Source organism: Palaemon carinicauda, chromosome 11 (genome assembly GCF_036898095.1).
Source record: "Palaemon carinicauda isolate YSFRI2023 chromosome 11, ASM3689809v2, whole genome shotgun sequence".
NCBI lineage: Eukaryota > Metazoa > Arthropoda > Malacostraca > Decapoda > Palaemonidae > Palaemon > Palaemon carinicauda.
Window position 1 is genome coordinate 10,179,604 of NC_090735.1, and position 12,967 is coordinate 10,192,570.

At 35.0% G+C, this 12,967-nt stretch overlaps 1 protein-coding gene across 1 annotated transcript in view; it reads left to right on the plus strand.

Annotated features, from left to right (window-relative positions):
• Nucleotides 1–12,967, plus strand: part of LOC137649614 (apolipoprotein D-like) — a 29,858-nt gene that overhangs the window by 5,951 nt on the left and 10,940 nt on the right. The window contains exon 2 of the mRNA XM_068382591.1: nucleotides 5,845–5,968. Coding sequence (XP_068238692.1) covers nucleotides 5,846–5,968 — 123 coding nt within the window. The 5' untranslated portion in view covers nucleotide 5,845. The remainder of the gene's footprint in view (nucleotides 1–5,844; nucleotides 5,969–12,967) is intronic.

Consider the following 12,967-nt stretch of genomic DNA (forward strand, 5'->3'; position numbering starts at 1 on the left):
CTTGTTGATACTTTGATTGTTGTCTGTTGGAAATGAACTTTATAAAGCATCGTAGCGTAGATCCAACTTGCATATTAGTTTCGTTTGCGTTAAAATGCGTTTTCTGTTCTATAAACAAAAATCATTAATTAACATCGGACTCACGCTGAAGGTTATGCCGCCTCTGCGTTCACCAGAACGGATTTTTTCGTAATTATAAAAGTTATATGAATATAGACCTTGCAGTTATCAGCTGTCATTTGACATGTGGTCCATAAATAACATGTGTGATGTTGACACTTTGAGATATTACATATCGCTCTTACAGGTCTGTATAATTAAAGGTGTGTGTTACAAAGCTGCTCTCGTTTATGTGTAATAAAGTTGTACGATGGATAATTCTCACAAATTAAGTTTCAAGATTAGCTAGTGGCAGATTAGGTAGTATTTAATTTTGATAAATGTTTAGTTATAATGACGTAATGAATCAAAATGCCCAGATTTCATATAGATTAATTCTTAACGAAGATGGCATTAACCTTTAACATTTATGAAAGTTTATTATTATTATTATTATTATTATTATTATTATTATTATTATTATTATTATTATTATTATTATTACTAACAGAGTTGCATCGCTGTTTTAATGTTAATGTTTTTGAAATATTTTATTGTTCATTACTTATATAGTTTATTTGTATATTTATTTCCTTATTTCCTTTCCTCACTGGGATATTTTTCCCTGTTGGAGTCTTTGGGCTTATAGCAACTTGCTTTTCCAACTAGGGTTGTAGCTTACCTAATAATAATAATAATAATAATAATAATAATAATAATAATAATAATAATAATAAAAGTTGAATGATACAAGCCCTTGAGACCCAACAAGAAAAAGGTAAAATAAAAAAAAAGATAAAAGTAAGAAATAAACTACAAGACAGTAATGATTGTGTTGAAAATAGATAAAAGAAAGATAAGAGTGAGGCAACAACAGTTTAATTAACCCTTAGACATACTTAACAGGTCTATTAAGTCTCTAACATACCTAATGAAAAAAATAAGAGCAAATTGCCAGAGAATTTGCTAGAACGTACAGCCAAGCAAGAGAACTTTGACCCAAGATTTTGGGAGGTTATGTCAACAAAAACGACCCTTTCCCAGAAAGAAAACTTTGGTTTATGTCCTCATAGAGGAGCTACTTCCATGGAGATAGTTATCAGAAACCACACAGCCTCCAAAAAAAAAAAAAAAAAAAACTTCGGAATAAATGTTGCCAGGCATTTACCCTTTTAAAAATAGATCTATTGACGTAAAGGATTGATATTACGGTTACCAACCCGTAAAAAAAAAAACAAAGTATAGTAAAATTACGGTAGTCTGTATTTTTACAGAAATATGGTCGAGAACTAAATTTTTAAGGTGAATTTCCTTTTAAAATTACGTTTTTTTAGGTTATGTGACGAAAGAGGAAAATTTATAAGGAATGTGACTGGCTATTAGATGAATGTAAAGTCGAGAAGGATCTAACAAAGCCCTGACCAGTCCTTGAAGGAACCCTGGGGATCCTATATCAAATAATCTGACCAGTCCATAAAGGAACCCTATAATTTTCTATTAGTAGAAACTCAAACGGGTGGCTAATGCCAACCTCTCTCTCTCTCTCTCTCTCTCTCTCTCTCTCTCTCTCTCTCTCTCTAAAACTGTTTAGTATGAAAATTACAAGTATTGTTTTCTGTATATTACAGTAGTAATAACATTCTCTCTCTCTCTCTCTCTCTCTCTCTCTCTCTCTCTCTCTCTCTCTCTCTCTCTCTCTCTCTCTCTCTCTCTCAAATGAGTGTCGGGAGGACAACCTACTACCCTTAAGATTGCAAATACTATATTACAGTGTCGTGCATCTGAAATATGTGTTTTAATGTTTTTAATGTTTTTAAAATATTTTAATTGTTCATTACTTATATCGTTTATTGATTTCCTTATTCTCTTTCCTCGCTGCTATTTTTCCCTGTTGGAGCCCTTGGGCTTATAGCATCTTGCTTTTCCAACTAGGGTTGTAGCTTAGCTAGTAATAATGATAATGATAATAATGATAGTAATAATAATAATAATAATAATAATAATAATAATGATGTAAGGGGGTATATAAAATAAGCTTAAGGGTTCAGCATTGTAATTTGAAGGATCAATTTATTCAAACTGTTGTTTTAATGCAATGCCATCAGAGTAAATATTAGTTGTCAATCCTTGTAATTGGCTAACCCTAAATGTATCTGATTGAATGCTTCCGTCTGTGAAATGAACAATGATGTAGATAGGAATAGATTTGTCAAAAGGAAATGATAGATTTCACTTTAAACCCTCTTATTTGACCTATCCTGACAAGTCTTCGTAGGATATATTGATGTACATATTATATTGGGGTAAAGTCTTTAACATCTGTAGGACCTGTAGAGAGAGAAGTTTTACTACGTGATAGGACCAGGAAAATAGTCCTTAAAGTTAAGTCTCGTTAAATATATGTTAGTCTGCCAGCCGTCCTACTTTCCTTCATTTTCTCCAATGAAGGTTATTGACCATTAACATTTAAACTCTGTTTGACATCTTTTAAAACCAATGTTTATTCAAGAGTTCTCTTGACTATCTCATGACACTCATTCTTCTAGATATTTTTAATTTGATCTTTTAACATTCAAAGTGTTTGACACCTTTTAAAACCAATGTTTATTCAAGAGTTCTCTTGATTATCTCATGACACACATTTTTATAGATATTTTTAATTTGATCTTTAACATTCAAAGTGTTTGACATCTCTTAAAGCCAATGTTTATTCGCGAGTTCTCTTAATGATTTCATGAAATTGTCATTTTTATAGATATTTGCTGCCCAGGTCTCTTAAAACAGGGTGTTACATTGTTATTGGACGTATAGAAGGTCCTCGACTTAAAAACATTCGGATATCAGGTTTTTAAAAATGTTGTTTTGCTTACGGCATTAAATGATATAATATTGTGTTAATACGGTATTTCTCTATCTTATCTTTGTTATGTTTAGTTGGATTTGCTCGTGTCTCCGAATGTTTTATAAGTTGAGAGCCTTCTGACACGAGAATAGTTATAGATGGTTTCAAACCATTTGAACCTAGATACACGTCTACTATAGGCTCTAGGGCCTTTAAATATGCAGCCCCGAGACTATACAATAGGCTCCCAGGAGACATCCGAATAATTTAAGATATTAAGGCTTTCAAGAGGAAACTGAAGACTTTCTGATTCCGCGAGTGTTTTGACAATAAATGAAGTTTCCTTATTTCCTTTCCTCACTTGGCTATTTTCCTTGCTAGAGCCCTCCGGGTTATAACATCCTGCTTTTTCAACTAGGGTTGTAGCTTAGCTAATAATAATAATAATAATAATAATAATAATAATAATAATAATAATAATAATAATAATAATAATAATAGTATATGGTACGAGATGCTAAGTGCCTTAGGATGCATATGATAAAATGACAGTGGAGGTCCTGTAGAGAGTAGGGTTCCCCAAGGTGGGGTTCCCCAAGGTGGGGTTCCCCTGCTGTACGGGACCAGATAAGCAGCCCTTAAAAGTAAAGTAAAAGTAAAGAAGAAAGTCTGTCTTCCTCGGTTTGAATATCCATCCCAAAAGGGCGTCTGCTCATTCAATCAATAGCAAGTGAGTCTCCTAGTTGGGATCCGGGCGTGGGAGAGGATGGAGGTGGTATAGGCGTGAGGGTGTGCCTCCACTATTGTCTTTTCAGGAGAAAGCATTAAACAATATTTATCCTGACCTTACCTTTATATTTTGCTAACATAAGTCGCTTTGAGGTTGTTCAAAAATATTGGCGAGAACATATGCCTGTTTTTTTTTTTCTTCAAAACTAGATAGGCTTTTTGTATTGTTGTATATATTGAAAAATATTGTGCAATACTGTATTATGAAGTTTATGGGAGAAAGCATTAAACCTTTAAGCATTTATCCCGACCTTACCTTTATATTTTGCCAACATAAGTCGGTTTAAGATTGTTAAAAAATGTTGGCGAGAACATATGCCTGTTTTTTTGGAAATAAATTGTCTTTTTGTATTGTTGTATATAATGAAAAATATCCTACAATACTGTATAGCGAAGTAAAAATAAATGAAACCATTACATACAATTGCTGTATTTCCGTAGGCTTGTAGTTCATATTCAAGGATGGAACACCTAGTGTTTATATAAACATGTGGTAGTTTACGTAGATAGTCTTAATATATTCATATTTATTGCCAGATGACTTAAATGACAAAAGTATGATTTAATGGTGGTCGTCTGTATGTTTTCATTTTTGTTGAGAGAGAGAGAGAGAGAGAGAGAGAGAGAGAGAGAGAGAGAGAGAGAGAGAGAGAGAGAGAGAGAGAATGTACGTCCACATGTTCAACAGATCATCGAAGTATAGATTTTTTTCAGATCTCTCTCTCTCTCTCTCTCTCTCTCTCTCTCTCTCTCTCTCTCTCTCTCTCTCTCTCTCTCTCTGGAAAAGGGGAGAAAGCTTTTTCTAGCATAACTGAATAAGATTGACCTTATTCTTCATCGGCTGCTTCGAGTAACCTAGGGAGATCAAACTTTCCTTGCCTTCAATAAAGTTTATTGCTAATATTTCTATTAATAAACTGAAATTAATCTGCCTGAGAGAGATAACGTTCTTGGTCATTTAATCCCTTACTTATAATTATTTGGGCTTTATCAAGTATTAAAGCTATAGCCTTCCAAAAGTTTCAGTAAATGATTTAAAAGGTTTTCCAATGCATCTTGGGTAATACCTTCCTCTTTAAATGGAAAAGTTGTTACGCCATATAGCAGGGTCAATGATAGCGTCCTGTAAATTCTAAAAAAATCATTATTATGAATTATTAATTACTATTATCATTATTATTATTATTATCGTTATTATTATTATTATTATTATTATTATTATTATTATTATTATCAGCTAAGCTACAACCCTAGTTATTATTATTATTATTATTATTATTATTATTATTATTATTATTATTATTATTATTAGATGTTAAGCTACAACCCTAGTTGGAAAAGCAGGCTGCCAGAAGCCCAATGGCTCCAACAGGAAAAAATAGCCCAGGGAGGAAAAGAAACAAGGAAAGATAGATTTATGCCTGAGTTTAACCTTAAGCAAGGAAACTCTAACCAAAGACAGTGGCACCACACAAGACCTAGAATGGGTTGATTTTGGAGATATCTTCTACTTTACTTTACTTTAATTTAAGGGCTGCTTATTTGGTCCTGTACAGCAAGGGAACCCTATTCTCTACAAGACCTCCACGGTCGTTTTATGATGTTCATTCGGGGGCATTTAACATTCCACAATGCGTTATTATTCGGTTAATGTTTCATCATCAGTGAGAGCTGCTGTAAATAAAAAATATTCGTTTTGGATAATCTGTTCGAGACTATTATTATTATTATTATTATTATTATTATTATTATTATTATTATTATTATTATTATTATTATTATTATTATTATTATTATTATTAGCTAAGCTACAATCCTAGTTGGAAAAGCAAGATACTATAAGCCCAAGGGCTGCAACAGGGACAAATAGCCCAGTGAGGAAAGGGGATAAGGAAATAAATAAACGATATAAGAAGCAATGAAGAATTAAAATTAAAACATTTTAAAAACATTAACAACATTAACACAGACATTTGATATGTAAACTATAAAAGGACTTATGTTAGCCTGTTCAAATATAAAAAACATTTGCTGGGAGTTCGAACTTTCATATAAATGACAGAATTTGAATTCACTTTTATTTTTTGTTTTCTAAAGATTTTATTTCTCCACAGAATGAGGACAAGCGGAACTGCCCTGGTGTTCGTCGGGCTGTTGGTTGGGATAGTCGGAGCCCATGACTGGGGCTGGGGGTCCTGTCCAGTGATTCCGGCGAAGGCAAAGTTGAATGTGGATAAGGTGGGTTTTTTCTCAATGGGTTAATTCAATCGAAGACTGGCTTTAATGACTTAGGATTATCAAAAAATTCAACTTATTTAACTTAGAACTTTATATTATTGTATCATATTTTCCGGCGAAGGCAAAGTTGAATGTGGATAAGGTAAGTGTTCCTCTCTTTTGGTGTAATTAAACGGAAAACTGGCTTTCAAAAGTTAAAAGGATTATTCAAAAATTTAACTTAGAACTTTATATTATTTTTTGTATCAAATGTTTTTAGGCGAAGGCAAAGTTGAATGTGGATAAGGTGGGTTTTTTCTCTATGGGTTAATTCAATCGAAGACTGGCTTTAATGACTTGAAGGATTATTCAATAATTTAACTTATTTGATTTAGAACTTTATATTATTTATTGTATCATATTTTCCGGCGAAGACAAAGTTGAACGTGGATAAGGTTAGTGTTTATCTCTTTGGGTTAGTTAATTAAGTTGAACACTGGCTTTCAAGACTTGAGAAGATTATTCAAAAATTTAACTTATTTAACTTAGAACTTTTATATTATCTTTTGTATCCGGTATTTTTCGTCGAAGGCAAAGTTGAATGTGGATAAGGTGAGTGTTTCTCTCTTTGGGTTAGTTAAAATGAACACTGGCTTTCAAGACTTGTTGTTTCAGATTACCTGGGACTTACGCCCAGGCACGGGCTCTTGCACACTTGCAGCCTGTAGGCGTGTTTTGGGTTTGTATGTAGTTTGCGGTATGGAATAACCTGCAACCTTTATTTGTAGGTGGTTAGGGATACAGTATGGAATAACCTGCAACCTTTATTTGTAGGTGGTTAGGGATACAGTATGGGATAATCTGCAACCTTTATTTGTAGGTGGTTAGGGATACAGTATGGGATAATCTGCAACCTTTATTTGTAGGTGGTTAGGGATACAGTATGGAATAACCTGCAACCTTTATTTGTAGGTGGTTAGGGATACAGTATGGGATAATCTGCAACCTTTATTTGTAGGTGGTTAGGGATACAGTATGGGATAATCTGCAACCTTTATTTGTAGGTGGTTAGGGATACAGTATGGGATAATCTGCAACCTTTATTTGTAGGTGGTTAGGGATATGGGATAATCTGCAACTTTTATTAATTGCCAATTTTCAAAACTTGAAAGGATTATTCAAAAATTTCACTTCGAACTTTATATCAATTATCGTATCAGATATTTTCTAGTTATTGTTTATTTCGAAGCATGTGATGGCCTTTGAAGCCCATCAATTTTTTTTTAACCTATAATACTGAAAATTAAATGTATTAAATGTATAAGGATTCTTTAACTAGTAATAATTCAAAGTAGGCTTATGCATTCTTATAATTAATGGCTTTAGGTATTTCTACAAAAGGCAAATTTCGTAATATGTAATATATACGTCAGTTGATTAATACAATGTTAAATCCTTAGCTTTGTAAGATATATTCATTACTAACACTAATGCATATTTATAATTGTACTGCCGATAATTCATTAACATTATATATTTGCCTTCACACCAAAATTCACTATAAAACTGTCTTCTTGCAGTTTCTTATGGGAAGACTTGGCGGTAAACTTCTGTAATTTAGATAATTGTATTTTGTGGTAATTGCTGAGCAGCAAATTTCAATTAGCTGTTATATTGGCTACTAATATTTGCCATTAGCTATAAAAAGACCATAATATTAAGATAAAATCGATTTGCATTTTTGAACATGCGTATTTGCAAAGATAACATTGACATTTTTATTAGCTCATGTTTACGCATTTTCTAAGCGTTTGTTTGTGTCTCTCATCATCATCATCTGTGCCTATTGACGCAAAGGGCCTCGGTTAGATTTCGCCAGTCGTCTCTATCGCGAGCTTTTAAATCAATATTTCTCAATTAATCATCTACTTCACTCTAAATAGTCCTCAGCCATGTAGGCCTTGGTCTTCCAACTTTTCTAGTGCCTTGTGGAGCCCCGTTAAAGGTATCATGCCCATACCACCTCCGTCTACCCCTCACCATGACCATATCCACATGTGTATCTAGATTAATATGATAACGGCGCATATGAATAAAAGGTGCGCAGTTTTATAAGTCTTAAAGACCATTTTATGAATGAGATGTATGGAGTTCTTTTTCGTGTAAGCATAAGTGTTTGTAAATAGTGTCAGAATTTAGTTGATTTTCTTATCCATAGTATTTTTATGTTTTGTTTTTGTTTTATATATTGGCCTTTTTCCCAATGGTTGAAAGTCTGGAGATATGATATTTTAGCTTAAGTAAGGGAGCCTCGTATAACGAGCTGTCAAGGTAGAATAACAGCATTAGTAGGATAGAGAGAGAGGAGAGAGAGAGAGAGAGAGAGAGAGAGAGAGAGAGGAGAGAGAGAGAGAGAGAGAGAGAGAGAGAGAGAGAGAGAATGAATGAATGAATGAATGTGTACGAGTTACTCATTGATGAAAAGTAAATGAAATACTTTATACAGCTTGCTAAATTACTCTGTAATTATCGTGACTTTCTCTTAGACCTAAACTCATTCGAATGTCATCGTAATAGAATTTGTAAATTTCACCATAAAAAATCATTGGTACGATCTGCCACTGATCACAATGGCGCTCGAATAAGGTCAATAAGCTGACTGAATGGAAGGGTAATATTTTTTTTTTTTTTTTTTTTTTTTTTTTTATGGAGATGCAATATTTCCAGAATGTTTATCACTAAGGATCCGTTGATGTTTGAAGTTTGATATTTATTCAATGGCGATCGTAAATATTCTTCGCTCGTCCGTGTGCAAGTACAGATAAAGAGGTCACCGCCAGAGGCTGAGTCCAGAGTGAGTGATGACACGTCCACAGGAAATGATGACAGATTATTAACGAGAGAGAGAGAGAGAGAGAGAGAGAGAGAGAGAGAGAGAGAGAGAGAGAGAGAGAGAGAGAGAGAGTTGCGACACTTTTAAAGATAGACTGATATTCTATCGAAGGTGATTGACTCGTATTCTTGACCAGAAGAAATTTTGATCGCTCGCTTCATCTTTCAGTACAAGATTCAAAGCATCGCCATAGTTAGTTTACATTTCATACATAGATAAGTCTTATAAATATAATATATTAACAAGTATTAATATTCAATTATCAAACGAGCAAATCGTCGTTATCAAAGGGACGATAGATCATAGAGGGCTGTTTACATTTCATACAGATCTAGTCTTCTAAAAACAATTTTGATTTATTACAAGATGGATCTCCCTGCTAAAGAAATTTAGCTTTTAATATATTAACAAGTATCAATACTCAATGATTAAAACGAGCAAACCGTCATTATCAAAGGGACGATAGATCACAGAGGACTAGTGTAGAAGGAACTACTGCCAGGGACCCCCTGGCCGCGGTCGAGTTCTGAGTAATGGGCGACTTCCGTAGAACGTAGTTGGTCTTCATCAAAGGGACGTAGAAGTGACCGTTTGCTTTGATGCGAATTTTCTTTTGTGGGGAAATTGAGGGTATGACGAGTTAGCGCCAACGTCCGACCGTACAGTGACGTACCTATTCACAAGTCAAACCGGACGCTAACGGGAACATGCGTACGTTAAACGCAAGCACAAACGTACGTATAAAAGACTGCCTTTGCAATGGTTACCTAGTACGTTAAACGCAAGCACAAACGTACGTATAAAATACTGCCTTTGCAATGGTTACCTATTCACAAGTCAAACCGGACGCTAACGGGAACATGCGTACGTTAAACGCAAGCACAAACGTACGTATAAAAGACTGCCTTTGCAATGGTTACCTAGTACGTTAAACGCAAGCACAAACGTACGTATAAAAGACTGCCTTTGCAATGGTTACCTAATACGTTAAACGCAAGCACAAACGTACGTATAAAAGACTGCCTTTGCAATGGTTACCTAGTACGTTAAACGCAAGCACAAACGTACGTATAAAATACTGCCTTTGCAATGGTTACCTATTCACAAGTCAAACCGGACGCTAACGGGAACATGCGTACGTTAAACGCAAGCACAAACGTACGTATAAAAGACTGCCTTTGCAATGGTTACGTAGTACGTTAAACGCAAGCACAAACGTACGTATAAAAGACTGCCTTTGCAATGCTTACCTAGTACGTTAAACGCAAGCACAAACGTACGTATAAAAGACTGCCTTTGCAATGGTTACCTAGTACGTTAAACGCAAGCACAAACGTACGTATAAAAGACTGCCTTTGCAATGGTTACCTAGTACGTTAAACGCAAGCACAAACGTACGTATAAAATACTGCCTTTGCAATGGTTACCTATTCACAAGTCAAACCGGACGCTAACGGGAACATGCGTACGTTAAACGCAAGCACAAACGTACGTATAAAAGACTGCCTTTGCAATGGTTACCTAGTACGTTAAACGCAAGCACAAACGTACGTATAAAATACTGCCTTTACAATGGTTACCTATTCACAAGTCAAACCGGACGCTAACGGGAACATGCGTACGTTAAACGCAAGCACAAACGTACGTATAAAAGACTGCCTTTGCAATGGTTACCTAGTACGTTAAACGCAAGCACAAACGTACGTATAAAAGACTGCCTTTGCAATGGTTACCTAGTACGTTAAACGCAAGCACAAACGTACGTATAAAAGACTGCCTTTGCAATGGTTACCTAGTACGTTAAACGCAAGCACAAACGTACGTATAAAAGACTGCCTTTGCAATGGTTACCTAGTACGTTAAACGCAAGCACAAACGTACGTATAAAATACTGCCTTTGCAATGGTTACCTATTCACAAGTCAAACCGGACGCTAACGGGAACATGCGTACGTTAAACGCAAGCACAAACGTACGTATAAAAGACTGCCTTTGCAATGGTTACCTAGTACGTTAAACGCAAGCACAAACGTACGTATAAAAGACTGCCTTTGCAATGGTTACCTAGTACGTTAAACGCAAGCACAAACGTACGTATAAAATACTGCCTTTGCAATGGTTACCTATTCACAAGTCAAACCGGACGCTAACGGGAACATCCGTACGTTAAACGCAAGCACAAACGTACGTATAAAAGACTGCCTTTGCAATGGTTACCTAGTACGTTAAACGCAAGCACAAACGTACGTATAAAATACTGCCTTTGCAATGGTTACCTATTCACAAGTCAAACCGGACGCTAACGGGAACATGCGTACGTTAAACGCAAGCACAAACGTACGTATAAAATACTGCCTTTGCAATGGTTACCTATTCACAGGTCAAACCGGACGCTAACGGGAACATGCGTACGTTAAACGCAAGCACAAACGTACGTATAAAAGACTGCCTTTGCAATGGTTACCTATTCACAGGTCAAACCGGACGCTAACGGGAACATGCGTACGTTAAACGCAAGCACAAACGTACGTATAAAAGACTGCCTTTGCAATGGTTCCCGTCAGACGTACGTCTACTGCATACGGCCTATGCTTTACTCGACAGAGCAAAAAATGGTAATTTCGGCTTACGGGAGCAAGATACGTGAATGTGTGATCCCAGCATAACATTATTTCTCTTTTTGTTTATTTATCTCCTGATTTCCTTTCCTCACCGAGTTGTTTTTCTTGTTGGGACTTTTAAGCACCATGCTTGACCAAGTAATTTGAGTATACAGAGAATGGAAGACTGATCAGCATACTAATAAAATATTTCAGCTTCCACGTTCTTCGTTCTTGATATATAAGTTCGATAGAAAAAGCTGGAAAATAGACCTTTTTAGTATATAAAAAAAGAAAAAAAAACTTATCCCATTACTTTCCTTATGTATGGGGTGCGTTAGAGTAACTTTATTGATGAGATAAAGTTTAAAGTGTCTGGTTCCAGTTTCGTCAGAATAGATGCTCACTAGAACATCAGCTGCGCAAGCCCAAACCCCCGCCATAGTGCCCAACCATAGCAGTGTCCTCGCCAGTAAACAGTTTAAACTTGCGGTCTCGGGGAGGGATCAATCTGCTGTCATGCGAATGCTAGGCGAATACGTTGCCATTGTACTAGCCTGGTGGCTGTACAGTTGCCTTAATGAATTTTGGTACCCGGCACTACAAGCTAATGGGTGACATTTTTAGTACTAGTAGTAGTAGTAGTAGTAGTAGGAAAGCGGGATACTGCTACCCCAAATCCATGCATCAATATTTTTGGTTTAAGTATATCCCTGTACTTTAGCTGTAATAGCAAATCTCCAAACTTCCATCCATTTGGAAATTTGCCAAATCCAAAAGTCCAAAACAAAGAACATTAAAGTAGTTTGGATAAGAAAATAACGTTTAATTCCTTGTAACACCCAGGCATTTCTTTGGTAACAGTACGCACTCGTGTAAAAACAGTTGAACCAAAATAAAGAAATTGAAAGATATAAACTTGTTACGTTCACTGTAAAAAAAAAAAAAGAAAAAAAAAAGCGTAATTTTAATACGAAATGCTACGTAAAAGTGTACTGTTCTGAGCCGTATTTCAGTAAAATACAAGAGACCCTAATTTCTACCCAACTTTATTATCTTTTACGAGTTGATGGCGTAATATCACTCCTTAACTCCTATATATCCCTTATTAAAACTATAAATGTCTGGAAATATTTATTCCAGGATTTTTACCGATTTTTATGGCAAATTTTGAAGTGTTTTATAATGTGAAATATTGAAATTGGTTTTCTGCTTTTCAGTTCTTCGGTCTTTGGTATTTCATCGGTTTTTTTTTCAATTTTATTTATTTATTTATTTTTTTTTTTGGTTTTTCATCGGTCTCTGGTATGTCATCTGTTTTTCTTTTCAGTTCCCCGCTCTGGTATGTCATGTTTTTTATTTAATTTTGTTCTTTCGTTTTTCATTGGTCCCTGGTATATCATGTTTTTTTTTTTTTTCAGTTTATCGCTCTGGTATGTCATATTTTTTTTTATTTGGTTTTTGGTTTTTCATCGGTCTCTTTTTTTTTTTTTTTTTTTTTTTAGTTCATCGCTATGATATGTCATGT